The sequence below is a fragment of the Syngnathus scovelli genome, chromosome 7 (assembly GCF_024217435.2).
Source record: "Syngnathus scovelli strain Florida chromosome 7, RoL_Ssco_1.2, whole genome shotgun sequence".
Taxonomy (NCBI): domain Eukaryota; kingdom Metazoa; phylum Chordata; class Actinopteri; order Syngnathiformes; family Syngnathidae; genus Syngnathus; species Syngnathus scovelli.
Genome location: NC_090853.1, coordinates 13,386,679 through 13,414,584, shown reverse-complemented (window position 1 = coordinate 13,414,584; position 27,906 = coordinate 13,386,679). Strand labels below are relative to the sequence as shown.

Sequence of the window (27,906 nt, the reverse complement as noted above, 5' to 3'; positions counted from 1 at the left end):
CTGTTTATTTTTTATGTTTGTGTCCTTCAGAGCCCAAACCCCGCCTTGACGTTTTGCGTGAAGACCCATGACCGGCTCTATTACATGGTGGCGCCCTCGGCAGAGGCCATGAGGATCTGGATGGATGTGATAGTCACAGGAGCCGAGGGCTACACTCAATTTCTGAACTGACAATGCAAATGGTGACGTGCTTATTTTCGGCAGGGACACTGAAGACACTACCCATTTGTAGTCTACGGCTTGTTGTTTGTTGTCTTTTTTTTTTTTTTTAAATCACACAATTTCACTCAGTCGTCACCGCCACTCATTGAAAAGGGGTGCTCCTGGAGTGTACACACGCACGCACACACGCACACACACACGCACACACACACACACACACCTCTGTATATATCCATCCATCCATTTTCTGAACCGCTTAGTCCCCACGGGGGTCGCGGGCGTGCTGGAGCCTATCCCAGCCGTCATCGGGCAGTAGGCGGGGGACACCCTGAACCGGTTGCCAGCCAATCGCAGGGCACACAGAGACAAACAACCATTCGCACTCGCACCTAGGGACAATTTGGAGTGACCTCCAAGCTACCAAGCATGTTTTTGGGATGTGGGAGGAAACCGGAGTGCCCGGAGAAAACCCACGCGGGCTCGGGGAGAACATGCAAACTCCGCACAGGGAGGGCCGGAGGTGGAATCAAACCCGCACCCTCCTAACTGTGAGGCGGACGTGCTACCCAGTGCTCCACCGAGCCGCCCCTCTGTGTGTGTGTGTGTGTGTGTGTGTGTGTGTGTGTGTGTGTGTGTGTGTGTGTGTGTGTGTGTGTGTGTGTGTGTGTGTGTATATATATATATATATATATATATATATATATATATATATATATATATATATAAACAAAATGTACACAGACTTTAGAAAGCCTTTCTATATTGCCAAATGAAGATCTTTTGTAATGCAGTTTTTTTTCTTTATTTTTTTTTTTTTTAAACTGTGTTGAAAACGTTGCCAAATGTTAACAACCTATTTGTTTGAGCAGCCATATGTTCAGTGGTAAGGTACACTTGTATTTACAGTATAATGCAGCAAAGTTCATCATCCTCCTTACTTTGGTCCATTTAAAAGCAGTCTTGACTTTCAAGACATACGACAGATTACACACAGCATCGGCGCAGGTGCATGCTTAAGGTCATCTTACAGCTAGTACAGTATTTGGAGCCATTCCAGCTCAGGGCTCTATTCAGCCGTGCACACTGGGATTTGACCAACATGGGCTGTCATTTCACTCTCACACTAGTGATGAAAGTATTTTGTGTATTGAGATGAATATTGCTCAATGCCAAGATGATGACATATTTCAACCGTTTTGAAGTGCAAAGTATGCATCTTTTGTTTCTGGGTTCTGGTAGCTGTTAGTTTAGCATTATTAACGCTAAAACAGGGCTCTATTAGCACTTCAATAGATGACTTGCTATCAAGTTCTAAAATGTATCAACTTCAACCCAAAGGTAACATTTAGTGTTAGCAAGGAGTCACTTGAAAGTGTTTTGTTGGTACCTTCCTACTTCCTGAATGCTTAACATGACAAAGCTAATATCATAAGCTTCATTCGCTGCACACTTCAGAGCTTTAGTTTAAATATAACCGTACACTCCATATTAACACAAGTTTCCCTGTTTCCATGAAATTTAAGTCCACGCTTAAGTATTTATTTTTACCTCCTGACTGGGGCATGTGCTTATAAAATTAAATGTTTTAAGATACAGGTGGCTTGCGAACAAGCATACAGCATTAGTCTAACAGCACTCAGTTGACTCATGAACAGGAATGTGCTGCTGCGCAATGTCGACACGTTGCCATAGAGTGCATAACAATTTTTACATAAACCCTGCAAGCCTTTATCAAATCTCTTAAAATGTTTTTTTCCCCACCTCTCTCTACAAAAACACTGGATGGAAAAAATTGCCAGTGCTCATTTTGATTATATTAATAATTATGTACCGTAATTTCCGGACTATAAGCCGCACCGGACTATAAGCCGCACCAGCTAAAATTCAGGGATATTTTAGTTTTTTTCTTATATAAGCCGCACCGGACTATAAGCCGCACATGCACATGAGTTTTTTACAAAGAAAGACAGTACACAGAAAGCCGTAAAAATCCATAAATACGCCGCGCCGCCATTTAAGCCTCAGGGTTCAAAGTAACCTTCTGAATAAAATGCATTAAAAGTTCACATTCATTACAACTTGTTTTTGGTGAGCAAAATGTCAGAAGAATTGAATTTAAATGCTGATTGATTGGGTTTTAATACAATGCAGATGGTCCAAACAGCGCCACTCTGAGTCACATGGCAGAGTAAGAGAAAGGGTTTAGAGCCCTTTGACGCAGGTAACCTAGCGTGCATTCCTACTAAAGCTCATAATAGTCACAAACAACACAGCCAGAATAAGCAGCAGCCATAGTAGTGTTTTAAAATAGTATTTTTGTTGTTGTTTTTTTCTTCAAGATACCACACAACAGTGGTCCACAGCCTTTTTACGAGTGTATAAAAGTGATCAAGTCATCACGGAAATCACGAAAAAAATCTCATATAAGCCGCACCTGACTATAAGCCGCAGGGTTCAAAATTTTGGAAAAAAAAGTCGCGGCTAATAGTCCGGAAATTACGGTAATACATGAATTGGTTAATATTGTCCGCTTTACTGCAAAAGTCCATTCTACACTCTATTGAGGGGTGTGCCTTTATCAAACAACCCCATCAGTATGAATATATTTGACATTGTTACCACACTGTCACAAATACATTACAGTTAATTACAATGGCATTCTTTACTAAAGCTTTTTTAGTTAATGCAACATGTACTCCGATTCAACAATCAAAACAAATGAACTTTGAATTATAATTGACCACATCAGTTATCTCCCAGTCAGCTGCATAATGTGTTACAATAATACCGCCTCTGTAAATTTCTACTGTGATTGGAAGCACACACAAAGTGACTTGATGTCTGTGTTGCCCCTGATATTGTGAGTCAACAGATTTGTCATGAATGTAGCGTTCTGAAACAAGCATGGCAGGAGGATCTTCGTGTAGTTGAGTAGGTTGGTCATAATTTAAGGTTGTTGTGCCTCAAATAGTGGTTTACCTCCTAAAAGTAGTCTAAAGACTTTAATATATTGTCTTCCTTGCCTTTACTCTTCCTGCACACTCGGCGTGCAAACCAAATTTGACAATGGCAAGGCTGTTAAATCCTGTTTGTTGATATAGTATGATGTGCTGATGATATCTATAATGAAAAGAAAGTAAAATATACTGTATAAAAAAGGTGCCTGAATGGAAGTATAATATTGAAAACAAACACAATACTATTATTTTATTTGTTGTTGCCCATTTTATTTCATGACTGTTACATTTCAAATTGTATGGTACTGTAGTGATGAATTTAATCTATTTTTAAAAAAATGGAAAGGTACAGTACACACACCCATACCCCCACGCAGCACTCTTTCTCTCTATAGTTTGTTTTTACAGTTATTGGTAACTTGTATGTATCATCCTCCACTTTGAGTTAAATACATGGATTTGTCAATTCTATTAAAATTGGTTAAAGAGCAGACTGATTTTCTTGGTTTCAGTGGGTTCAAAGTGTTCAAAGGTTTTCAGTGTTGAGGCAAGGCAGCAATAACTAATAAGTGAATTCCAATTTTAAAAGAAAGGCGCAGAGAGCGAAAAAAAACATAATTTGCAATCACAAGTGTTCCCTCAAAATTCAAACACCAAAGGAAAGAAAGAAAACACGTCTACAAGTTAGATGAACTGTCTTCCAGATATGAATCTGAGTCATCTCCTCTGTTCAGTTAAAGCTAGTTGATAACGTCACCTGTAAAACAAACGCAATTTTTATCATTTACACGGTATGGTCACCCAGTATGTATTGCATAAGCTTTACCGAAATCACTGATCCCCCTCTTAATTAGTATCACCATTTTATTTGCTTGAAATTCAATGTTAAATTCGAGTGGAACCTTCGATTGAGGTCAAACGTACTTTTTCCATGACACCCAATTCGGAACTACCGTAATTTCCGGACTATAAGTCGCGCTTTTTTTCATAGTTTGGGTGGGGGGGCGACTTATACTCAGGAGCGACTTATATGTTTTTTTTCCACAAATTTTTACTTGATCATTAAGACATCACTTACCGTATTTGCCGGTGTACAGGTCGACTCGGTGTATAAGTCGACCCCCTAAAATTCGACGGAAATTTACGATTTTATGATATATCCTTTGTATAAGTCGAGCTCAATTGTTGCATTATATTAAACTTCAAAATTCAATATGCGAAATTTATTGACGAAATGTGTTCAAATTCCGGGAGGCCGTGCGCATGCGGCTGTTTATAAGCACCGCGGAGGAGATCGCGGCCGGCGAGCTCGCGCACGCCGCCCGGCACCAACGGGAGGCCGGAAATAGCTCCAAGCCGAGCGGATCGGCACTTTATAAGCACCGCGGAGGAGATCGCGGCCGGCGAGCTCGCGCACGCCGCCCGGCACCAACGGGAGGTCGGAAATAGCTCCAAGCCGAGCGGATCGGCACTTTATAAGCACCGCGGAGGAGATCGCGGCCGGCGAGCTCGCGCACGCCGCCCGGCACCAACGGGAGGCCGGAATTAGCTCCAAGCCGAGCGGATCGGCACTTTATAAGCACCGCGGAGGAGATCGCGGCCGGCGAGCTCGAGCACGCCGCCCGGCACCAACGGGAGGCCGGAAATAGCTCCAAGCCGAGCGGATCGGCACTTTATAAGCACCGCGGAGGAGATCGCGGCCGGCGAGCTCGCGCATGCCGCCCGGCACCAACGGGAGGCCGGAAATAGCTCCAAGCCGAGCGGATCGGCACTTTATAAGCACCGCGGAGGAGATCGCGGCCGGCGAGCTCGCGCACGCCGCCCGGCACCAACGGGAGGCCGGAAATAGCTCCAAGCCGAGCGGATCGGCACTTTATAAGCACCGCGCAGGAGATCGCGGCGCCTCATTGGACTTCCAGCGGGCCGCGCACTCGCGCACGCCGCCCGGTTCAAATTTTCTAAGTGCAACGCACAATGAGATGCATGAGAAACGGCCTTGGTTACCATCACATTTGAAGCGATGAATACGAAGTTAAATTTTATGACTCGGTGTATAAGTCGAGGTCGATTTTTTTCGGTCGATTTTGGATCGAAAAAGGTCGACCAATACACCGGCAAATACGGTACTTACAAGTATAGTTGACCACTTCCCATGTTATTTTTAGTATAGTTGATCACTTCACATGCTTTTATATCTTTATCTTGAACATATTCAAAACATAAAAAATTGAAAAAACATCAAATAAAGCAATTAACACTTTAAAGCACCATATCCAAGTCCACTGTCTGCTGCATGTACACTTGCTCTATTTTTGCTCCTCTTATATTTATTATTATTATTTATTATTATTTGGCCCGTTCTCAGCTCTTTGTTTGTGTTTGTCACGTTAGCATGCCTATTGTTTAGCCTGTTGTTGCTATTTAATGAATTGGAGTGACACCGATGGTTTTATAAACATGTTATTCATGTAATAGTTGTGCTTAATCACTCTATATGTTACGTCAGGCCCGTTCTCAGCTCTTTGTTTGTATTTGTCACATTAGCATACCTATCGTTTAGCCTGTTGTTGCTATTGTTTAGCCTGTTGTTGCTATTTCATGACTGTTTTTGGTGTGGGATTTTGTCCTATAAATTGCCCCCCAAAATGCGACTTATACTCCGGAGCGACTTATATATGGCTTTTTCACTTTTTGGGGCATTTTATGGCTGGTGCGACTTATACTCCGGAGCGACTTATAGTCCGGAAAATACGGTAAATACATTTTAGCAACTTAACTTTGTTTTTCTCAAAGTGTGTCATATTCAGAAATGTTTGATTCCACTATATCGTACAATAAACCAGATCCATGTAACTTACTTTTACTCAGACTTGCTTTCTCGCACAGGGGGATGTGTACTCTGTCACAGCCACATCACCTGCAAATGAAATGAGATAATCCTTCAGAGATCCAGAGAGAGGAAATACAAGTTTTGCAACAGAACAATACAGTACCACACAGATAAATATAAATAAACAATACAATAAAATGATAAAAATACATACGATAAACTGTTGTATACAAGGACATTAGTAAACATGACAGGCAGACATGAACACGATTGTAACGGAAGATCTTACTTGGCTGGTAGTAGTCGTACACCTTCACCACAGCTGCTTTCAGGTTCTCAACAGGGACGTCCTGCTTCAGGGTCATGCTGTAAGACATCTTCTCATCTTTCTTCAGCTGCAAACACAAACCACATGCCACTGAATGGGGGTGTGCTTCTTTTGCTGGCTATATTGTGGGGGACTGATGGCCTGAGCAACGGGGTGAATAGTGCGTGTGACGCGTAAATTAAAAGTAATGGAGGACAGAAAACATTTTGCATTACTTCCTGGCATATAGTACAGTAACATATATTGTATAATCACTTGAATAAAGACCTCATTTTAGTATTTTCAAGCTCCTCATTATGTTTTGATGCTTGCCTTGTGTTTCAGTCTGAAAAGCTTTCTTTTTGTTTTTGTGTTTTTTCTCTCGTGTTTTTGCAGTTATTGGTAGTGTAGACATATTTAAGATAATACAACCAAAACGACACAAAAAAGAACTGCTCAATTTGTGAAGTCCCACTCTGCTTTCAATCCAGTACATTTTGTAGATGGAAAAACAATTTCATACCCCATCCAAGTAGATGTTGACATAACCGTCATCCAGGTCCACGCGCTTCACTGAGCGATCCTTCTTTAACTAGAGTATCACACAGTGGATTTCTCAGTTCAGTTTAGTTCAAACAATAACAGGTGACACAAATACTTGAGGGCAGAAGAAAATATACACACCAATTCCAGAGAACTTTTATCCACAATGTGTCCCGACAAGAGTTTGATATTAATGATGACCATGTTCGTCTCATCTCTCCTGCCTTGATAACTGCAACCACAAAATTGTTTCTCTAAACTCTTGGTGATGACAAGAACCTATAGTGGCTATTAAACATTTTTTCCAGGCCCCTGTTGAAAAGGCCAAGCCTTGTGGGCACTACACCACAAGGAGCACAATTCTCACAAGAGCTCAAATGACATCTGGCATCAAACACTTTTGGAAGGAATTGGTGACAGAGAGTATTTTTTTTAAACATTTTTCAAATATTGTTTTATGAAGAAAAAAAAAGATGGGAGAAATTTCTCATCTGGGGCAAAGGATCTGCTGATTGACATATTCAAGAATATGGACAAAATTGTTGAGGGTTGTCCAAATGATTGCAAACATGTTTCCTTGGATCAGCACCATTCTGATTTTTTTTTCAATATTGTTTATATCATTTTGAAAAAGTTGACTGGGAAGTTTAGGCGAGCATTTTAGAATGACATGCAGGACAAACAGTAGCTACCTGAATAACAATGCATTTTTATTGCTTTTTGTCATGTTTGAATGAATAGGTTTTTGCTTTTGGTTGTTGAGCACCCTTTTCTCTGGCAAAAGAAATCACAGAATTTTTTTGTGATTGTTGATAGGATAGTGGCGCTTTTATACGTGCAATGAGAATTGTACTATGAAAACTTAAATATTACATTTTGGAATAATATTGAATTTTGATTGCGTTTTGTCATGTTTGAAATAATCAATCTTTTTTTATGCAAGCACCCTTTTCTCTGAAAAATTACAGTATTTTTTTCTGATTGTTGATACTAGGATGGATAGAATGGCTCTTTTATACATGCCATGAGAAATGTACTATGAAAACTTAAATGTGTAGAGAACGTAATTTGCATGCATGTATGTATTTTGTCCATATTTAAATGGCATTTTTGTCACCTATCTGGTTAGGAAGTGTATAGTAGTATGAAGCCCCCCAGCAGCACTGAAAACTGTGGTCCCTGCCATCATTTTAAATTGCCCATTCCTAATATAGATAATGGTAGAAGTAAGAGTGACATGTTTTTTATTTTAAAATAACTAAAAATGAGAATTATTTTTGTTAAAATTTCTGCTATGCAACTTTATTTAGCCTTTGTTTTACCACCATTTTATTTAAATTGTCATGATACCCATTCAATAGAAAATCATGAATAATTGTCTTTACTGTAAAGTCATTTTTAGTGTAAATTAAGAATATTTTGTATATTATTTATATTATTATTTATATATTATACAATATTATTTGTATCATATGAGACACAAGATACATTTATTATACATTGATCAATAACTGGGCTCGAAATGCATTATTTTATGCATAAATCCTAGGATTATTATACAAAACGTTCAATGATAAGGCAGAGACGGACACACAAACACACTTACCTAACATGCACAAAGAGGATGACCTGCAACCTGCTGGGGTTGCACTTTGAAATGGCATTAGCAGAGATGGAGAAGGCGGAAAAGTCGGGCGGAGGCGGGATATTGTAATGCATGGCGATCTGGAAGGAGACAGGAGCAACTTCCTCTTGAAGTACACTTACATCTCATAAAAATAAGTTTAAACTCGACAATCAAAATCAGGGCTGTTGTAGGAATCAAATTACTACATGTACCGCAGCAATATGGTCGACGTGTACTAAATAACCTAAAGTCAGCCAAAGCTCGGATTTTTGAGCCTCAAGAAGGAACGGCGAGTGCTTGGATAAATTGCTCGAGTTGACAAAACACTCTTTGAAAGCTTGAAAGAAGTTATGATTGGGGTTACGTTTACGGGGTTAGGCTTGGGAACCCAATGAATGACCTGCTGGGATTCAACAGTAAAATGCAAATGACCGGGAGGTATTTGCATGTGGAAGGTAGCCCTGTCTAAAAGGTTGATATGTAATACCTGTGCCAGAACACAGCCTGCTCCCTCGGCTTTAATGGTGTATTCCCCGGGGACTTGGCTCAGTTTTTCCTCTTGGTACAGGAGCCGATTGCTCTGGTCCACTATGAACTCGTTGTACAGACCTCCTAATGACGTCACCGTCACTACAGTCTTGCCCTCAATGCTGTAAGTGGCAGCACCATATTTCGCCAGCGCCTGGAGGGCCACGACTGTGTCCTGAGGAACACAGGAGGATAGAGTCAATAAGTCTGGCCAGATGGTAGAAAATTCTCCCAATCCTGCTCACAGCTTTGCCTACCTGTGTGGAGGAGAAGCCTCCGAATGCATTTTGCTGCTGTGTGAGCCAGCGCACGATGCCAATGCTATAGTCCAGACCAAAACCTGGCAGTGTAGGCCCGGAGAGCAGCGCCAGCAGCACATGGGAGGTGATCTCCACCTCCAGAGAATCCAGTCCTTTCCCGGAGGTTTCCTCCCGCTTCCAGTGGCGGGTTCCCTCTGTCGCAAAAACACTTAAATCAAAATGCATCACGGAAATGACAGGTTGAGGTAACCAACTAGGAATAAAGTTAATTTAAATAAAAGCTACAAATCAAAACTTGTGATCTTAGAAAACTCAGCTTTGAAAGATATTGCTAGAGCTATATCCATGTCCATGATGGTGAATTTACAGTGGGGTAAGTGCATGTCGTCAGCTGTTTCTATACAACAAAAATGTCACAAGATTTGAAAATGATCAAAGATTGTATCCTGCACCTATTGTGCTGGACTGCTGGTGCAAGTAGGTGATGAGTTTGTCTCTCATTTCCTTGTCCCTAGCGAGGGTGAATGTGTAGGACATCAGCGCCGTGGTGTACAAATTGTCCATCGCGCCGGCTGCCTCCTTCAGACAGCCCAGACACTTCTGGATCATAGGATCCTGATAGGAAACAAACAAACAAACACACAAATATAAGGGATCTAAAAGTCTCAATAGTGAACTCACACAATAACGACGAGATGGATCTTTTTGGGTGAGCACTTAAATTGGAAGACTTTGCTTCATAACCTTTTCAGACATGGGCAGCTTATAAAAGAGAAAATACGATATTTGGTTGTAACCTTGATAGGTGGGAAAGCTTTTCCCAGTTCGTCCTACTTGTAACTTGCACAGAGCCATACACAGATAAAGCACATGATTTTTGTCTCTGCCCGTTAACAGTTTGGCGCGTGCTCCATCATTTACACACGCCAAGGAAGCTGCAAACATTCTCATAACGCAGACCCAAAGGCTAAAGCTTACCAATTAAGACAGTACAATGATGCCAATACTATCGCCTTAAAAGCTTTTATTTTGAAATAGGCCTGCACGGCTTACCTTGACAGACTTTTACTGCCATTACATAATTGCTAACAACATCATCACAATACCACCATTATTCAATCACTGGTTTAAGACGCTAAGAAACTGCAAGTTAAGTCATTCTGTAAAATGGCACAAGTCTCTGATGTTAGCAAATAAGTGATGTCTCCCAATGTGAACGAGATTTGCTGTGAATTCAAATATATTAGAACATATCAAAGTCGAAAAGGACAAATGCATTTCTATATTAATTCATTCATTTATTTAATCTATTGAGTATTTATAGCCTATTAGTATATATTTATTTAATAAATAATTTAAGGATCTGCTGTTACCCACTGCCTAATTTATCTGGCAACCGTCACACAAGGGGAATACCAAAACTTCTTTCTTCCACTTAAGTTCTGTCACTTAAGGCTTGAATCTATTTTAACAATCCCTGCAAACTTTAGGATTTACAGTGAGGCATACAGAAAATATACATACAAAATCAGTCGTCCGTTTGTTTGGGAGCCAAACTTTTCAAAGTTCATTGACTCATACATGTGCAGATACATTATGCAAGTTGCATATTGTCTGGCGGGCTTAACCAAGGAGTCGCTAGGTAGAATCATAGCACGCAACGTGGGATTAACACGCAAACATATCCACTTATATTCACATATTTAAAATGACAAGGTTGGCAATCAACTGCAAAATAAGAGTGACGTCTGACTCACTTTAATGTCTGTGTCCAGTTCCAACAGGGCGGCAACGACGTAAGCCGTCAGGGTCACGTCATCACTTACTCCTCCCTGAAGGGACATTAAAAAATGCATTCATTATATACTTTTTATCCTGGTCCCGTGACACTAAATTAGCAGGCATGGCAACATCACCTTCATGCCATTGTGGAAGAGTTTCCCCACAGATCTGATGCAGCCATCAGGCCCCTGGTTTGAGTACAACCACTTTTTGGCATCCATAATGTGCTTGGGATCAACAAAGATGTAAGGCCTTGCTCCACCAAATGATTTCATTACAAAAGTGGTCAGCCTAGAGAGAGAGATAGAGAGAGACACACACAGTTTTGAAAACAAAAGTACAGAGAACCCATCCATCGAATAATTATATAACAAATGTGTGTGTGTGTGTGTGTGTGTGTGTGTGTGTGTGTGTGTGGGTGGGTGGGTTTGTGTGCGTGTGTGTGCGCGTGTGTGTGCGTGTGTGCGCGTGTGTGTGCGTGTTTGCGTGTGTGTCTGTGCGTGCGCGCGCGTGCGTTTGGGTGTGCATGTGTTTATGTGTGATGTGAAGCCTCTGGGCTACAAGAGAGTCCAGCTGAATCAGACAGATGGGCAGCAACGCTATTGAGTGCAAATGAAAATGTTTACATCTCAGTAGCACAAAACCTCATGGCTGAAAATCATTACATTTGGACTACTAAATACAGAAATTGCATCTTGATGGGCAGCTGTCAGCCATGCATGCCTTTGGTTCCAGTTTGTAAAACAGTCACAGGAGGGTTTGCTCTGTTACCTTAATGTCCGGACTATAAGCCGCATCGGACTATAAGCCGCACCAGCTAAAATTCAGGGATATTTTTGTTGTTTTCTTACATAAGCCGCACCGGACTATAAGCCGCACGTGCACATGATTTTTTTACAAAGAAACACAGTACACAGAAAGCCGTAAAAATCCATAAATACGCCGCGCCGCCATTTAAGCCTCAGGGTTCAAAGTAACGTTCTGAATAAAATGCATTAAAAGTTCACATTCATTACAACTTGTTTTTGGTGAGCAAAATGTCAGAAGAATTGAATTTAAATGCTGATTGATTGGGTTTTAATACAATGCAGATGGTCCAAACAGCGCCACTGCTTTGTGTAATCTCTGAGTCACATAGCACAGTAAGAGACAGGGTTTAGAGCCCTTTGACGCAGGTCACCTAGCGTGCATTCCTACTAAAGCTCATAATAGCCACAAGCAACACAGCCAGAATAAGCAGCAGCCATAGTAGTGTTTCAAAATAGTATTTTTGTTGTTTTTTTTCTTCAAGATACCGCACGACAGTGGTCCACAGCCTTTTTACCAGTGTATAAAAGTGATCAAATCATCACAAAAATCACAAAAAAAATCGTATATAAGCCGCACCTGACTATAAGCCGCAGGGTTCAAAATTTTGGAAAAAAGTCGCGGCTTATAGTCCGGAAATTACGGTATTTGCTTTCAGTGTTAGGGTTGATAGATTATTTTGATCGTATGATTATGTTGGAATGTAGACTATAATGATTAACCAAGCTTGTCCTGTTCTCACAGCGCAGTAAAATAAAGTGTTTGCATCCTCTGCACTGGTTGACCAGCCGCAGAAGGAGCAATCAAAGTTGTTCTATTTACATTAGATCGTAAAACACCCCCTGCTCTGATCTCACCTGACGCCGGGGGTTCACCAAACCTGTCACCCCCAGCCTGCTTTGTCTCAATAAATATGCTCTTACAAGAGACCAAAGGCAGATTGCGTTTGAACATCTCTGTATGCTATAGTGACGAACGTTTTCTCCACTTGCAAGTGCTAAAAGGGCATACTGTCTCCCGTGTGGTTCTTGCAAAGAAGTTAGAGGGAGCACCACTCTAACACATAGTACTCAAAACTCTTTCCACTACTTAGGCACCCCACTAAAACTAATCCTTCAAAACTGTTTAAACAAACCACCATCACTGCTTTCCTACAGACCAGGTGTTTCCAGACTCGTCGCTTTCCCCAAAGGCGCTGTAGGAGCCATCGGCATGCTTGAAGGTGAGCTCTCTTTGGTATCCTGGAATACAGACATACAAACGCACCCATCACATTCTGTATTGCAACCGAGGACAACGCACTCACACTATATTGTTGCTCGCAACTCTATTTCGTCAATGAGGTCCATTTGTTTCACTTGCACAGAATTCTGTTTCTCATGTGGATTTAAAATATTAGTAACTGTGGTTACCAATGATTAAAATTGTACAGTTTGTCCAAAATACAGCAGTTCTCAAACTTCTTACAAGTACCACTACCAAAAAATACTACTATTAAAGTATTACGCCACATGTATTTGTAATGACTAGAGGTCATTTTACAAATTCATTAAACTAACAACCTTCTATTGTCTTTTATCATCAAGTTTGATGATAAAAATTAGGTTACATTTTACTGTCCTATTTTATTATCAATTTTTGATAGTCTTGTTTTACGAGTCCCTCTTCAATGTTGGGAATGTTGACTCACCGCTCTCGAGAAAGCGTGTTGCCTTGTCTTGAATCTCAGCAGTCAGTTGGCCTGTGCTTTTCAGGTAGGTGAGAATGTAAATGTCGGGCGCAAAGTACAACATGTTCTGCTCTCCACAGCCATATGGCATTGCCAGGAGTTGGTCCAGGTTCTTAATGGCTCGGCCCATCAGGTCACCTTTGGTCAAATAGTAGCATTAAGGAGGTTTCTAGTATGAAGAAGTGCTATGAACATGCAGACCGACTCCAAGAGTGTAAACAACAGATATTTCTACCAAGTACGGAGACGGTGGCTCTTTCAGATCCAACAACAAACACCTCTGGCAACTCAAGAGAGATTTTCTTTTCCACCGGTCTTTCTGGTAACAAAAAGTATACAACGAGAGTGAATTTACATAAAACATATACATCATTTGCATATAACTCATACTGTCCAGGTTGTACTTTAGTACGAAATTCCTATAAAGGAATATCATGGAAACTATAAGAATCAATCTCCAACGTGAACATTTTGACAATTTAAAATCCCACTTTCAAAGTACAGGACTACATGGTTGTTCAGTTTTTAAGCAGCTCTGATGTCAACTACAAAAGGAAAGATAATTTTATTTTAAAAAGTTCAACAAGTATCTGACATTTGGCTTGGACATAAGGTTTCCTTAAGATCTAAAATTTCCTATTGATCCACAAAAGACAAGATTAAAAATTACGGATTTTATCGGATTTGATAAAACCATCTTAAACCTAGATCATAACAAACCTTATTTTTGGTATTATGTGAAGAAAATGACAGCTACCAAACCATATTAATCTGTCAAATTCATGTGGGTACGACAAAAAGCTCCAAAACTGTGTACAAGAAGACTTTCCAAGCAAGTTCTAGACGTAAAAACGTACCTGCAAGACAGAGGAGTGCGTTGTGACTGACGGACTGAGGCGTTCCTTCAGCCTACAAAAGCAACAAACATGTAAAATGTTCAACTTGAATGAATTACTCAATGCGACGAGGCAGAGACCCCCCAAAATTCACATCGTAGATTTGAACATTGTGTGACTTTGGAGTTCATCTATGTTGAATTTGATTATGCATTGTGTTTATAAAACTGACAACAAGCAAGCCCAATATTCAGGGAAGGATCCCGTCAGTCTGGTGCCTTGAAAGTGTCATCACTTCAACCCAATTACACTATTAGAAATGACAATCACATCTGCTGCTGATATGTTCACATTGACATGTCCAATAAATTGCATGTGACCGGTACTGACCTCCACCAGCAGGCTGCGGATGACAGTGTCAATACGGCCCACTTCAGGGACAGAAGCCACCTCATTGCCACATTGCATGTTTGTCTTCAGGGCCTCTGCGCTCACCTTCACATCGACCTTGCCTGTATGCAAGCAGTGACCACATATTCAGTCAAGAAATAAATTACCGATCTGAAAATTAGAATAGTATGACACTAAAAAAATATTTCCTGATGATCACAATATTCAAAGTGAGATAAAGAAGGCAAAACATTTTGAAGTGAAGTATGTTTTTTACCAAGGGTAGTTGGGGTGACAATCCAAGAGAAGGTTCTGCTCTCCTCACTGCATAGACACATGCTGTATTGGCAGTCGTCACAGTCTCTGAAGGTATATGTGTCAGACTCGGCCAGTATAACTTTCACCTGCAGACACACAAAGAAATATGTCAGTAAGCAAACCATTACAAAAGAATGCATGCATTTCTTCAGAAAGATCTGACCGCTCCTTGCAAGTGTGTGTGTGTGTGTGTGTGTGTGTGTGTGTGTGTGTGTGTGTGTGTGTGTGTGTGTGTGTGTGTGTGTGTGCGTGTGTGTGTGCGTGTGTGCGCGTGTGTGTCTGTGTGTGTGTGTGTGTGTGTGTGTGTGTGTGTGTGTGTGTGTGTGTGTGTGTGTGTGTGTGTGTGTGTGTGTGTGTGTGTGTGTGTGTGTGTGTCGGAGGGGGATCAGTTAAAATTCAGTCATAGCACAAATTAAGACCATTAATCCTCGGGCCTGGCAGCACAGTGGCACACAGGTTAGCATGTCTTACCTGATGGTTGTTTAATGAGTCATTAATATTTACCATGATACATTTGGAGAGATAGTTGAAGACAGTGGCCTTTAGAGTAAACACCTCCCCATGGATAACAGAGTAGGGCAGCGTCAGACTGACAAAGAAGGGCTGGAAGGCAACCAGCGCAGTGGTGGGCGCCACACCGAAGCCCACAGAGGAGACGCAGAAAGCTCCAGCGGCCCACTTGGTGATGGAGTCTGGGACCGTCTTCTCCACATTCACGGTACCCTTGTCGCTATACACATGCACGCCAGGCCAAATAACAGGTTGCTTTGAGCTCAAACAGCAGAGAGAAACTCCAATTTTGAAAAATCTGCCATGAAAATTCATGTACCCAACAGAAACTAGGTCCCAGATCCACGTTTCGGGGAAGAACGTCCTAATGGTCTCCGACGTCTCTCCCTCAATGTTCTCCACGTCATCGGAGTCTAGCACCTCGTTGGTGGACATTGCAACTGCATCCTCTAAAATTTCACCTATAAGGGCAGAAAAATGTTACCTTTGACAGGTATCAACTTTATTCAGCTGCCACAGCCCAGTGATTGCCATTACATTGGGATCAACAGAGGATAGTATCATTAATAAATGCAGAAATCTCCTGGTTTTCGCATGGGGATTATTTGGGCTTTTTTTTTTTTTTTTACTAAAAAGTGTTGGTTTTTCAATTGGAAGGAATGAAAGCTAATACTGCAAAGTCACAATATAGTGTGGGATTAAGGCATATACTGTAGTAAACCCACCTCTATTGAAAATTGAATATCTGTATTGGCAGTCATAGGGTTTCATCACATCAGAATTTGTCACAAGCTTGACTCCAATCTCCTAAAATAGAGAGATACATTTGTCGTAAAATGTTCATCTCATCAAAGCACGCCTTTATGGAGGTTGTTTTGTTTGGGATGTAAAGTCATGTTGGAACGGAAATGAACATTCGTCAATCCCATTGTTTCATTTCCCAAAACATCCTATACAAAAATACATCTTTATTGATTAACCAATGAATAAGGGCTGTGTCTCAGCAATTGGGTCTGGTTTTGACTTAAAAGACAAGTCCAAAGCCATACTTTAAAGATGCTGTAAATGTCATCCATCTGAGTTGTTGGTCCAAAGAAAAGCGAGCGCTTGGTCCTCCGTTCCACAAACATCTTAGGTTCAAGCAATGGCACGGGCCCAGGAAAGCAGGGATATTGATGAAAGTCTTCAATCTCATATCTATACCCTGACAGCTTCTGCAGAGGCAGCTGATTGTACACCTACACAGAGTTAAACACAACATTAAACTCTTTTTTTTCTTTGTGGATCTGACTGTACACCTACACAGACTCCAGCCTTCCTGTGTGGACTTTGTATGTCACCAACACGTCCCGCGGGCACCAGGTCGCCCGTGAGGACCGCATGAATCGCCCGCAGGACTGTTCTAAAATTAGTTCAAATGGCGGCACTTGTCAGTGAGCTGCATCTATTTATTTTACAGTCAAACCTCGGGTTTTGAACGTCTTGGTTCTCGAACAAATCGGAATTCTAACAAAAAAATCGAATTTTTTTGCTTTGGTTGTTGAACAAAATTCGGAGGTCGAACCTCGCGAGATGAGCCGGGAGGACCCGAGAAAACCTGACCGCGCGGCCCGGATGCAGACTGACTCCGTTGTTATTGTATTTTCGTTACTTCGAGGATTGCATTAACCTCTAATCATACCTCCAAAGAAAGCAAGTGGGAGCAGTAAAACCATCCTAAAACACAAAGACGCTCTTAAAGCGATGCGACAGTGAGCGCCCGGCGCCCTGCGGTTGCGCGATTGGACCAAATTAAGCTCCCTGCGCAATGAGGTCCACTTAAATTTTGGAAAGTACATCAGGACTTTAAAAATATTTACTAAATTTTAGCGACGGCTCTGTCACAATGATGCGACCAGCGCGGTGCAGTTGCGCGGTGGGCGACACGTTACGGTTGCGCGATCGGCGGTGCGCTGCAGTTGCGCGATTGGACAAATATGCGCAAATGGAAAAATGCTTAAAAAAGGCGACCAGCGCAGTGCAGTTGCGCGGTCAGCGACGCTCTACTGTTGCGCGTTCGGCGGTGCGCTGCAGTTGCGCGATCGGAGAAAATTAAGCTCCCTGCACTTAGGTCGACTTAAATTTTGGAAAGTACATCAGGACTTTAGAAATATTTTCTAAATTTCAGCGACGACTCTGTAACAATAATGCGACCAGCGCGGTGCAGTTGCGCGGTGGGCGACACGTTACGGTTGCGCGTTTGGCGGTGCGCTGCAGTTGGACAAATATGCGCAAATGAAAAAAATGCTTAAAAAAGGCGAGGTTTTTTTTTTGTTTTGTTTTTTTGTCTTGAAAAGGATTAAAAATATTTCTATTATTTGTAATGAGAAATATAGATTCGGAATTCGACCGATTTGCTTTTCGAACCGCCTTCTGAAACGGATTGCGGTCAAAAACCAAGGTTTGACTGTATTTTTGCTATTCTTGTTAAAATCACACTTACATGTGAACTGGAAATGACAATAATAACACAGTGAAAGCTAAATTGACCAAATTGGCTATTTCAGAAGTCTGTGTCAAACTGGTAGCCCTTTGCCTAGTAGCTCTCAGTTTAAGAAAGGTTGGTGACCCCTGCTTTAAACTGTTCATACGTGTGAATGGTTACTTGTCTTCATTGGCTGTCAATTATAGCAATGTCTAGAAAATTTCTTTCTTGTCTTGTCTAAATTTCAGCTCGAGTTTAGTATTCCTGAATGGGTTGTACAGTTTTTTGGCAAAGCTAAATTAATTAAAAGAAAAGTTATGCTGTAATGTAATTTTGAGAACATTTATTGTGCAGATCTCAAAATCTGCTAAATGTGAATCATTAGCAAATAGATTTGGTAGTTGAAGACATTCCACCTTAAATCCAAAAGGCCTCAGCAGCAATTTGTCCTGTATTCTTTCTTGTCCACAGTTAGGGAGAATTAAGTGAATATCGGTTCATCGGTTTTTGGACAAAGGGAAGAAGCCAGAACACCAGACAAAAAAACGCCAGAGGCAGAGCGAAGCATACAAATTGAATACAAAAAGGCCGCAGCGAACAGATTTGAACCCTGAACCTTCTCCTTGTAAGGTAATTTGACCACAGAGCCAACCTGAATTAAATCAGTCTTCTTTTAGTATTATCAGAAATGATATACAAGAGCGAGAGTGATGCATTTCTTGCTGTAAAGTTGAGAGGATCTTACATAGTCAACAGTCAGTTCCGTCTCTGGCTGCAGCAAGAAGATGCTCTGGTCAATGGCTCGAACAGAGCACAAAGAGCCAGGCTGAGCCTGCAGTTTCAATGTGGTTTTCTCTGCTGGAAGCTGCTGGAGGGACGAAAACTGAACAGAAACCTGCACAGAGGACAACAGTGGCGATAAATCCAGTTCTCAAATGATCTCTACATAATTTACTATGTTAATTTCATTCAAACTCAATTATGCGTCATTTTCTATTGTGTACCATATGTGAAAACATGAACTACCTTGTTCTTGAGGCAGAGCTGGATAGAGAAGTCGTAGCTGTCTGCCACAACCTCACCACCAGGCAACACAGTGTAAACTACAACCTGTGCAAATGGTGCCAAGTCGATCACTTGACGGAGGGGTATGATCAGTTCTCCTTTGTTCACTGACAGAGAGAGGAACAAGACGTCACAATAATGTTTCATGCAGGAAAAAAAATGTTACTTGTATTTGTCTTCATTTGATGAAACTATATTAGAAAGTATGTTTGACTGACAAACACATCCAATCAATGGACTACGACCAAGCAATTCTGTCTACTATTTAACGACATAATCACGCTTAAAATACAGATAACGAAATCAGTCTTCACAAAAAGGGTGTCGATGTACTTTTTTCTCAACATTTTTAACTAACTTCTGCACAGGGGCTTTTCAACTGGGATAGAGGGTTGTGGGGCATCCCAAAATCCCCTCATCTATTTGCCTTTTTTTCGCAACAGAAATCTGTGATGTATCAGTTTTTCAAGGTTAAATTATATAAAAACAATATGTATATCAATGGTTCTCAAGCTGTTTAGACCAAGTATCACATAGCTCCCCAATTTCCATCATGATTCGCATTATAATACAGTAGCCTAGTAGGCCCAAGGGTTCATCAAGAAACAAGACAGGTTTTATTCCTAAAAAGTGTATTTACTGTTATTCAAACCACTGTAGCCTTATGAAATGAACGTTAACAATGCACTAATTGTCAGAATATAGGTTGCATACCACCAGATGGAGCCCAGGAAGCACTTGTGGTGCAGATACCACACTTTGCAATATAAAAGTACTTGATGGATTGGGTTCGTGTTAAATAATTTTTGTGCGTGGCCCTCAGAACCACAAGTTTGGACAACCTGAATTGAGAGTTGTTGATGAAGCTTCCACATGTAGACCTCGTGACAATCCAAGCAAGCACAATTGAAAAGGTTCAAATGGAAACAGATTACCTGTACCCACTGTAACAGCCACCGGGAGACGACCATGCTGCACAATCACTCCTTTGGACATCACCTAAGAAGAGCAAAGAATCAAGTGTGACTTAACCCACACAGACTTGTATATTCAGTATGCTTCTTACACAGCGCTAAAGTTGCTAGTTCAGACTAACAAGGGTTGCCAACACTGACAACAAGCAGCACTCACCAAGTAAAAAAAGTCAAGGGACAGCTGTTCCTTGTTGAGTTCCTCTCCCTGGATGATGTAGCGAGCTCGTACCTCTGCATCTTTGTTACAGGCGATCTCGTTGACCTGAATGAGCTTCAGAAAACTACTACTCTTTGAGTAGAAAGCAGAAACATAATGATAGGCCGCCCTGTACTCTGGTTTGCGCAAATCTGGAACATACTGCTCATCATCGACCAGTTTGGACTTGGCCTGTTAACACACAAACAAGACAATGCTGGAATTATGAGATAGTGGCAACTTTGAATTTAAGATTGGCTGCGTCACCTCGGCACTTGTGTCATTTGGTGACGTTGCATATAATGGAGAATCCAAATGTGCAGAATCTTTCACACTGAGACATGCGAATACAGTATATGTAGTACACGTATATTGTGTGTTAGTTACAATAATACTTAACGATATTTGTAATTTCCTATCTCCTTGTGGATAAAATTGTGTGTCGAAAATGTAATTGGCCAGGCATGGTTTCATGACTTTTTTCTCTAAAGGGTGGTTCGACCCTTATGTATGTACATAGTGGGACTGACTGAGGAGACACAGATTTCGACTATAATGTAGGACTGGGCTCTCCATCGCTCTCTTCCTAAAAACAACACATAATCACAAACCTGAAGATTCACATCACCCTTCCAGTTGCTGGTGTCCAGTAAAAATGAGGCCAGGCCATTTATGTCTGTGGTGAGCTTTAAAGTGACAAACACCCGGCTAAATAAATACACAGGCTCATTGGCCACGGGTTTATTATCTGGACCAGTCATTTTGACCTGCAAAAAGATGAATCAGAACAAAATGGTTAGCTAGTTAAGATTTTAAAATAGTCACTAAAATAGGCTACAAAATGAAAAGGATCACATTGTGCATGTCAACGATCCAATATTAGTGGTGTGGTCAAGTTTGGTTTGGTGTGGTTACAACAAAGTATGTTGGTTCAGTGAGCAGTATCTTGGCTAATGTATACCAGGAGACCTTGTTGAGCTAACACAAAAAGCGACAATTACAGCGCCATTATCTTAACTTCCTTTTTTAAATTCACTAGCTCCTCTACAAACTCACCACAATCATGTATAACTGAACAATTAAATTCCTGATTATCGCCTCTATGTAAATTGGACAAAGCAAAACTAAACTAGAATCAATTTCAATTGCAATAATTGACCTCATAAGCCAGTAAAAACACAAATATACAATATTTTCAACGGTTTCCCCAGGAAAAAAGATATTAAGATATTTGAGCTATTTCAAAGATAGCACATCTACACTGTAGTTTGGATGAAGTTGTAAATTATCAAAACTTTAACCTAATAAAAAAAAAAAAAAATGAAACGAATGGACAAATGCTGTGACTTTTCTTCTTGGAGGTGCTTTGCCAGAACACTCTATCTTTACATTTTGCTCACCAAGAAACAAGAATGCTCTAATGCAGGGGTGTCAAACTCCTTTTTTTTGCGGGCCGCATTGTAGTCATAGCTTCTTTCGGAGGGCCACTATGACTGTCAACCCAAATAAATGTATGAGCACCTCATATTATACGTATACAGTAAAAGCTATAAAACAAACTGACAAGTAACTTGTTTTCAAATCAGATGAGAAAAAACTGGTCAAATATTTTCAAAAAAGATATTAAAAGTGAAGATAATTTGCAATTCTAGTAATGACACAAATTTGATGCACAATTTGTCTTCGCGGGCCACATAAACTGATGTGGCGGGCCGTATCCGGCCCCCGGGCCTTGAGTTTGACACCTGTGCTCTAATGGATTGGTTCATTTGATGATCTACTAATATGCACCTCCAAACATTTTGAAGTGAACAAAATGTCATTTGTCACCAGCCTCAGAGCATACTTTTAAATCAAAATCAAGTTCAATCATCTTAGAGCAGCAAGGCCAACAAGCATTGAGCAGGCACCAGACAGCAAAGTAAAACCTTTAAAATGAAAGCTTAAGGGTTACACTTCAATTACATTGTAATTACCGTCATTCCAATTGCAATATTTTCTGTAAAGTCCATATAGCTCTTGACTTAACTGTACGTCAAGCTCTTTTGAGTGTGATTTGTCCATTGGCTCATTGGTTGGACATGGCTTCGTAAGTCAACAGAACTGAATTACCTTTCCCTGAAATAGGATGCCGGGCTTGTACGTTTGAGGGACATCTTCAAAAGTGACCCCTCTGATAATGGCACTGAAGCTTGCCTGCCCTGTACCTTGCAGGATCACCCCTAAATGGGACGAATAGGAATTTTAACTAGGTATCAAGTCACATAGGTAATATAAAGTGTGCTGAGAAGTGAGAAGTGTGCTTATTGGCCCTGCAGTGTGGCAAGCAAAACATTTCTCCAGTTTACCGGTGCCGTGCTCCTCCACGTCAGAGGTCACCACAAAACTATCAGCATAATGGTACTCGTTGAGGGCAAAATCTACCAGGCTCACTATTTGGGTAGCACAGCCACTGCGATCAGTCTGGAAGAGTGTCACTTTTAGACGAATGCAGTTCATGGATTTACATGAAGGAACAGACAATTGTGGTTTTATGTCCGCTACTCACCGTCAGTTGATATGTCTTGCAGATGTTTGTTTGAAACGGGGAACGCCAGGAATAACTAAAAGCGTTCCTACAAAACATCGCCTTGACTGAGCCATCAACTGGTTTTCCATAAGTGTATCTGCAGGGAGAAGCAAAAGTTAATTTCATATAGGCATATTTACCGGCATGATTTGTAACTTGCAGCAATGACGATTGCTGTTCGCCAAAATAAAAGGAATTACATTGATATTGCATAAGTATTGACAATTTGCAAGATGTTATGTTGTTTTTACTGCTTGAGTTTAAATATCTTTGTGTGGCTTTCTTTCTTTTTACAAAAAGTGAGGACAAGAAGAAACCAGATGAAAGCACTTACTTCCCACAAATCTTAAGTGTGACCTGCTCATCGAGGATTGAAATGACACTCGGGAGGTTAACAGTGACCTCAAATTTGGGCAAAACTACAAAATATAAAAACAAATACAAATGAACAACAACAAAAAAACTATGTTAAATAAGCGCAACAATTGTGTAGCAAACATAGCAAACCATATTGCTTGATGTCAAAGCTGTGGGAGATTTTCTCTCCTTTGTCGGTGGTGGCAGTAATTACATAGGTTCCTTCTGGTGCCTCTGGAATCATGGCATGGGAAAGATCAAGAATTCCAGTGGTAACAAATTTATCCAACCACTGAGCAATTCGATTGAAATTGGGATCCTAAATGAAGACAGACAGAAGACAGAGGTGTGCTTATTGACCCTGCAGTGTTAATGTACTTGCAAGTGACCATCACTTATTTTCTTTTGTGCCACATGATCAATGAGAAGTCCTACTGAGTGTCAAATTAAAATAAAAAGCTTACACGCTATCTTCACTATGTCTAAATTGTTATAGCATGAGTGAGTCGAAACCGATAGAACATCCGCGAAGTCCTGCTTGAACCAACACACACACTAGATTATATTTCAAAGGTTGTCACTGTGGCTCTCAGCCACTCAAGTGAATATAATGGCCTGTATTTTCATACCCAGTACAAGTTGAGTGCAAAGCACAGTCCAATTGTGGAGTTTTTTTCTTTTGGCATTTTTTTGCACCGTTGTAGCCATGACTACCCATGCACTGGTGGCTTGTAAAAAAAAGTGCCCGGAAATTATGTGTCAGTTTTTACAACCTTCGCAAGTGTGGTATCTATGAAGATAGAACCCAATGCGTCAGTGTAGCTCGAAATGGGATTCTTACCTGGAGCTCCACAACTGTGTACTGAAAGAGAACAAACGGACAAGTCAAACTCAATCATAGTGGCTGCTTTTAAATGAATCACAACATAACATAGCATTTTAAAATACCATGCAAAGGTATTTGCAGAGACATCAGAGTCATCTTACTGCACATTTACATATGATATTACCATTTGCAGGGCTCAAACCAATCAAGCAATCAATGGATGAATGAATGAATACATATCCTGAGCCACAAACATGCAGGAACACATACTTTACTTTTCGTTACAAACAGCAACGATAACCTGTCTCTTCTCATGTTTTAGGACAACTAAGAAATGTGTCACTTATAATGTTTGATAAATTTGAAATAATGATACTAAGTCCATATAAAACTTGGAATTAAGCATAATGTAAGACATATGGATTAATGCCACTAGTGCACTTTCATCGGACATTGTGAGTCTCCATTTTACCTGTTCACAAAAAAAAAAAAAAAAAGACCAGTTATTTAATCCATCCAAGGGTGTGGTTATGGAACATTTAATCAAGTTTTGGTTATTTTTGAACTGGGTGAAAATCCTTTAATACAATATGATTGATGATTTTTTTAACATCTCCAATGAGCATGTCAGTCATCCAAAATGTTTAAGGGAACTTTATGCACTTTAACCATGCATACTTGTTATTCCTGGGCACAGAAATGTCCTGTGCTCACACATGTACTGTGCTTTTGTATTTCAACCCATTTGAACCATGTGAGGTTGACTCTAAAGAAGTGTTCTAAATGAACACAGCATTTTCAGGCTGACATATCTGACCACCAAACCGGCTGCGACGGCCAGATAGGATGTCAGATCGGTGGATTGCATGCATTTTTAAGCTTCCATCGATCCATTTTTTGGATGTTTATTGTAATTGCAATGTCAATCTACTCATGCACATTTGTTCCTGGACCATATTGTCTCACTAGCTTTCTTGCATTATTTGTTTTTCAGTCGGGACTTACATGATGGAGTATCTTCAAAATTGATTGAAAACTTACCAGCCGATCCACAGGGATAAAACTGGAGTCTATGGAAACAATTCGGAACCGCACTACAAAGGAATTTAGACAATACAAGAAAAGTTTCAAGCATTGCTTTAAATACATGACAAACAGGTAAAATATCAGAATAATGCAAACAGGATTTTTTTTTCTGTTTGAGGGCTCAAAAAATGAAATAAATTACGATTTAAAAATGCATTTGAAGAACAAAGACCACAATAAAGGACTCACACCAATGAAAGAGTCACCAGACTCATGACATATGGTGAGAAACATATTTATTTGCACTTATTAAAATGTATGTAATCTATTGCTGCCATCCTGGTGTAATTCAAAATGCCTCCCTGCATGGAAGTTTTATTAAATTGTATCTTTCTCAAAATGCCCTCTTCGCATGTTGTGTTTCTATTTTGAAATTACAAGTAACCACTGCGGCCAAAGAAAATCAACCAATCACAGTGAGAAGGCATGACTAATAAGGTGGCATGCAAACTCATAAGCTGAACTGTTACTTTGTTTCAGGAGCTATAATGAAAGTCTGGTGGAATATCCACCGGTGAAAAACAAAACCTCCATTCCTTATTTGCCAATAATTGGGTACAAGACTAACAAACAGAAGCTGGGCCTTACAGATGTGGCATGACAACAGCAGTATTTCTCCTTGACAGATAGCCTCATCAACACTTTTTGAATCATTCCTGTTTTCCAACATTCCTCTGTTACCCTCAAACAGTCTCTCAATATCTTAATGGTTGTGAGACTTACCGGTCTGTCCAGGTTTGTAGATGGGCTTATCAGTCTGGACGATGTGGATGAAAGCAGGGGGCACAATGAGGATCTTGGTGTCCTTGTTCATGGTGCCACTCTCCCCCTTCACAGTGACATTTATGGTTGCTACAGTACTAGTGCGCACTACTGGGACCTACGGTGCCGAGAAACACAGATGACAACACATTGATTGTAAAATGAGGAAGGGGAGGAAGAGTTGTTCAGATGAAGGCCTCCTGAACAACACCATTCTAACTGCAGGAGAGCATGTTGCAGCAGCAAACACGATGCAAGCTCAACTATGAAATCGCTTCATGTATGCGTTGATACTTGTTTTCACATTGCAAATTCTGCTGTTAAGTCACAACAAGAAAAAGCAAATACTTCCACAATTTGTGAGAGGCGTTTTTGATCCATGTGTGTGTTCATGTGTGGATGTAGGCACTCAGGGTCAAGGGTAGGGAATGTTTTCAAGAGGAATGCAAGTACACTGACAGCCTCCAATAAAAAGCGGCCTTTGTTGAGCAACAGGTCAAGAAATGGATGGATGGATGAATAGATATACGTGGGTCCATGAAAAACATACCTGAAAGCTGAGGCACTGGTAAAAGTCCTTTTCGACTCTCTTTGTCAGGATGATGGTGCTGCCAGACTTGGTGTGCAGAGCGATATTCAATGTGACGGGCTCCGTGGGCCCGCTGATGACGGCACACAAAGTTTCTTGCGAGCCTCCTCTCACCTGAGAGCTCACGGTAACGGCAAAGATGCTGCACAGAGGAAGAGAACACAAACATTGCATTGAATACAAACATTATGAGCTGACAACTCCAAAACACATATATGAACCATATCATTCTATTTTCATTAAAGAAGTGTCCATTCATTCATTTTCAATACTGCTTATCCTGTTCAGGGTCACTGGGTGTGCTGGAGCCTATTCCAGCTAAAATCGGGTGAAAGGCAGACACCCTGAGCTGGTCACCAGCCAGTCGCAGGGCACAAACAACCGATCACACTCACATGCACACGGCCACTGAGCGGGAATTAAGCGCTCGCTGACTGGACACAAATCAGGCAAATAATTGTACCCCTACACCATCAGCAACTCGTTTTAACTTAATATGGAACATAATTAATTAGGTTTGAAACAGTGGTACAGAGAATACTGAGGTCCCCAATCGAAAAAGTCCTTGGACTAATGCAGTTCTTGCTATGCAGTAGATACTGCAACATCAATCGTCCTAATAGACCGAGCAGATCATCTTCCTGCTGAGAGAGAGCCTGGACATTCAGCAGAGGAAACTCATTTTAGTTGCATGTATCTGTGATCTCTTTGTTTTGGTCATGACGCACAGTTCGTGACCATAGGTAGTTGACAGTTTTGCCTCTCTCTTTACCAAGACCAGTGTCCAAGACATGCTGTGGGAAGTTGGATGACACAACCTTAATGTTGATCATCGAACTGCGGCCTGGACTGTCTGGGTGCCAAGTGAACCAAGTATGGACACTCTTATGTCTGAACATGATGTTCTGACAATCTGTGACAAGCACATAGGTTCAATAACAAAAATAGGCGTTCCAATGACAAACATACACGCTCATATTTCACACTTAAATAAAGGTTAAAGAGACAGTCATAGAAAGATGCACTTTATTATAAAACTTGGAACTCTACTAAATGAGGACCTAGAGGACAAACTTCATGCAGACAGCAAACTTGCTGTGATTCAATTTATTAACCGGGTCAAGGTTGGATCGACTTACGTGTCATTAAGATGAGCTGATGATGCGCTTTGCAGGAAGACAGATACAAGTATGACCCCCAAGATGTGGAGGACAGGTGCCATGTTTGTGCGCGTTGTTCCGATGGGACTCATAGAATCTCTACACCAGAGCACTCAGACACTGATGCAACCTTTCGGACTTTCGGAGTTGTTTTATACTCTACCGATAACACTGCAACTCACCTTATGAACACTCTCCTTACACTCCCTGCTTCTTTGCAGTCTCCACCCTGCTGCCAAACACGTTTTACTCCCCAAAGCTTCAAACCGGAC

The 27,906-nt window shown here is 40.9% G+C and overlaps 2 protein-coding genes across 17 annotated transcripts in view; one reads left to right on the top strand and one right to left on the bottom strand.

The window, feature by feature from the left end:
• The window catches only part of phldb1b (pleckstrin homology-like domain, family B, member 1b), a 154,998-nt gene extending 149,022 nt beyond the window's left edge, over positions 1 to 5,976 (top strand). For all 16 annotated transcript variants that reach the window (XM_049725637.2, XM_049725640.2, XM_049725638.2 and 13 more), the window contains one exon: positions 31 to 5,976. In XM_049725637.2, the coding sequence (XP_049581594.1) occupies positions 31 to 171 (141 nt within the window). In that variant the 3' untranslated portion in view covers positions 172 to 5,976. The remainder of the gene's footprint in view (positions 1 to 30) is intronic.
• LOC125972193 (alpha-2-macroglobulin-like protein 1) lies at positions 3,487 to 27,832 on the bottom strand. Its single transcript, XM_049725655.2, has 36 exons — positions 27,614 to 27,832; positions 26,436 to 26,616; positions 25,847 to 26,003; positions 25,079 to 25,131; positions 24,053 to 24,073; positions 23,362 to 23,530; positions 23,189 to 23,273; positions 22,834 to 22,951; positions 22,634 to 22,748; positions 22,398 to 22,507; positions 20,897 to 21,052; positions 20,247 to 20,477; positions 20,051 to 20,114; positions 19,077 to 19,222; positions 18,796 to 18,945; positions 16,636 to 16,824; positions 16,312 to 16,393; positions 15,906 to 16,047; positions 15,581 to 15,806; positions 15,036 to 15,162; positions 14,759 to 14,880; positions 14,390 to 14,441; positions 13,768 to 13,851; positions 13,494 to 13,670; positions 12,963 to 13,044; positions 11,131 to 11,287; positions 10,972 to 11,046; positions 9,667 to 9,829; positions 9,212 to 9,408; positions 8,914 to 9,129; positions 8,406 to 8,524; positions 6,941 to 7,031; positions 6,780 to 6,848; positions 6,239 to 6,344; positions 5,978 to 6,036; positions 3,487 to 3,876 (listed from the first exon to the last, which is right to left on the bottom strand). Exons 1-35 carry the CDS (start codon positions 27,724 to 27,726, stop codon positions 5,984 to 5,986), a joined length of 4,398 nt encoding a protein of 1,465 aa, XP_049581612.1. The 5' UTR covers positions 27,727 to 27,832; the 3' UTR covers positions 3,487 to 3,876; positions 5,978 to 5,983.
• Positions 27,833 to 27,906: the final 74 nt, after the last annotated feature.

What these genes read in the sequence shown, in the direction of transcription:
- LOC125972193 (XM_049725655.2), bottom strand. Translation starts at nt 27,726, where the DNA reads ATGAGTCCCATCGGAACAACGCGCACAAACATGGCACCTGTCCTCCAC. An exon ending in ACACAGTTGTGGAGCTCCAG is followed by an intron (nt 23,531 to 24,052) that starts GTAAGAATCCCA and finishes GTCTTCATTTAG; the next exon opens with GATCCCAATTTCAATCGAAT. An exon ending in TCTTCCACAATGGCATGAAG is followed by an intron (nt 11,047 to 11,130) that starts GTGATGTTGCCA and finishes ATGTCCCTTCAG; the next exon opens with GGAGGAGTAAGTGATGACGT.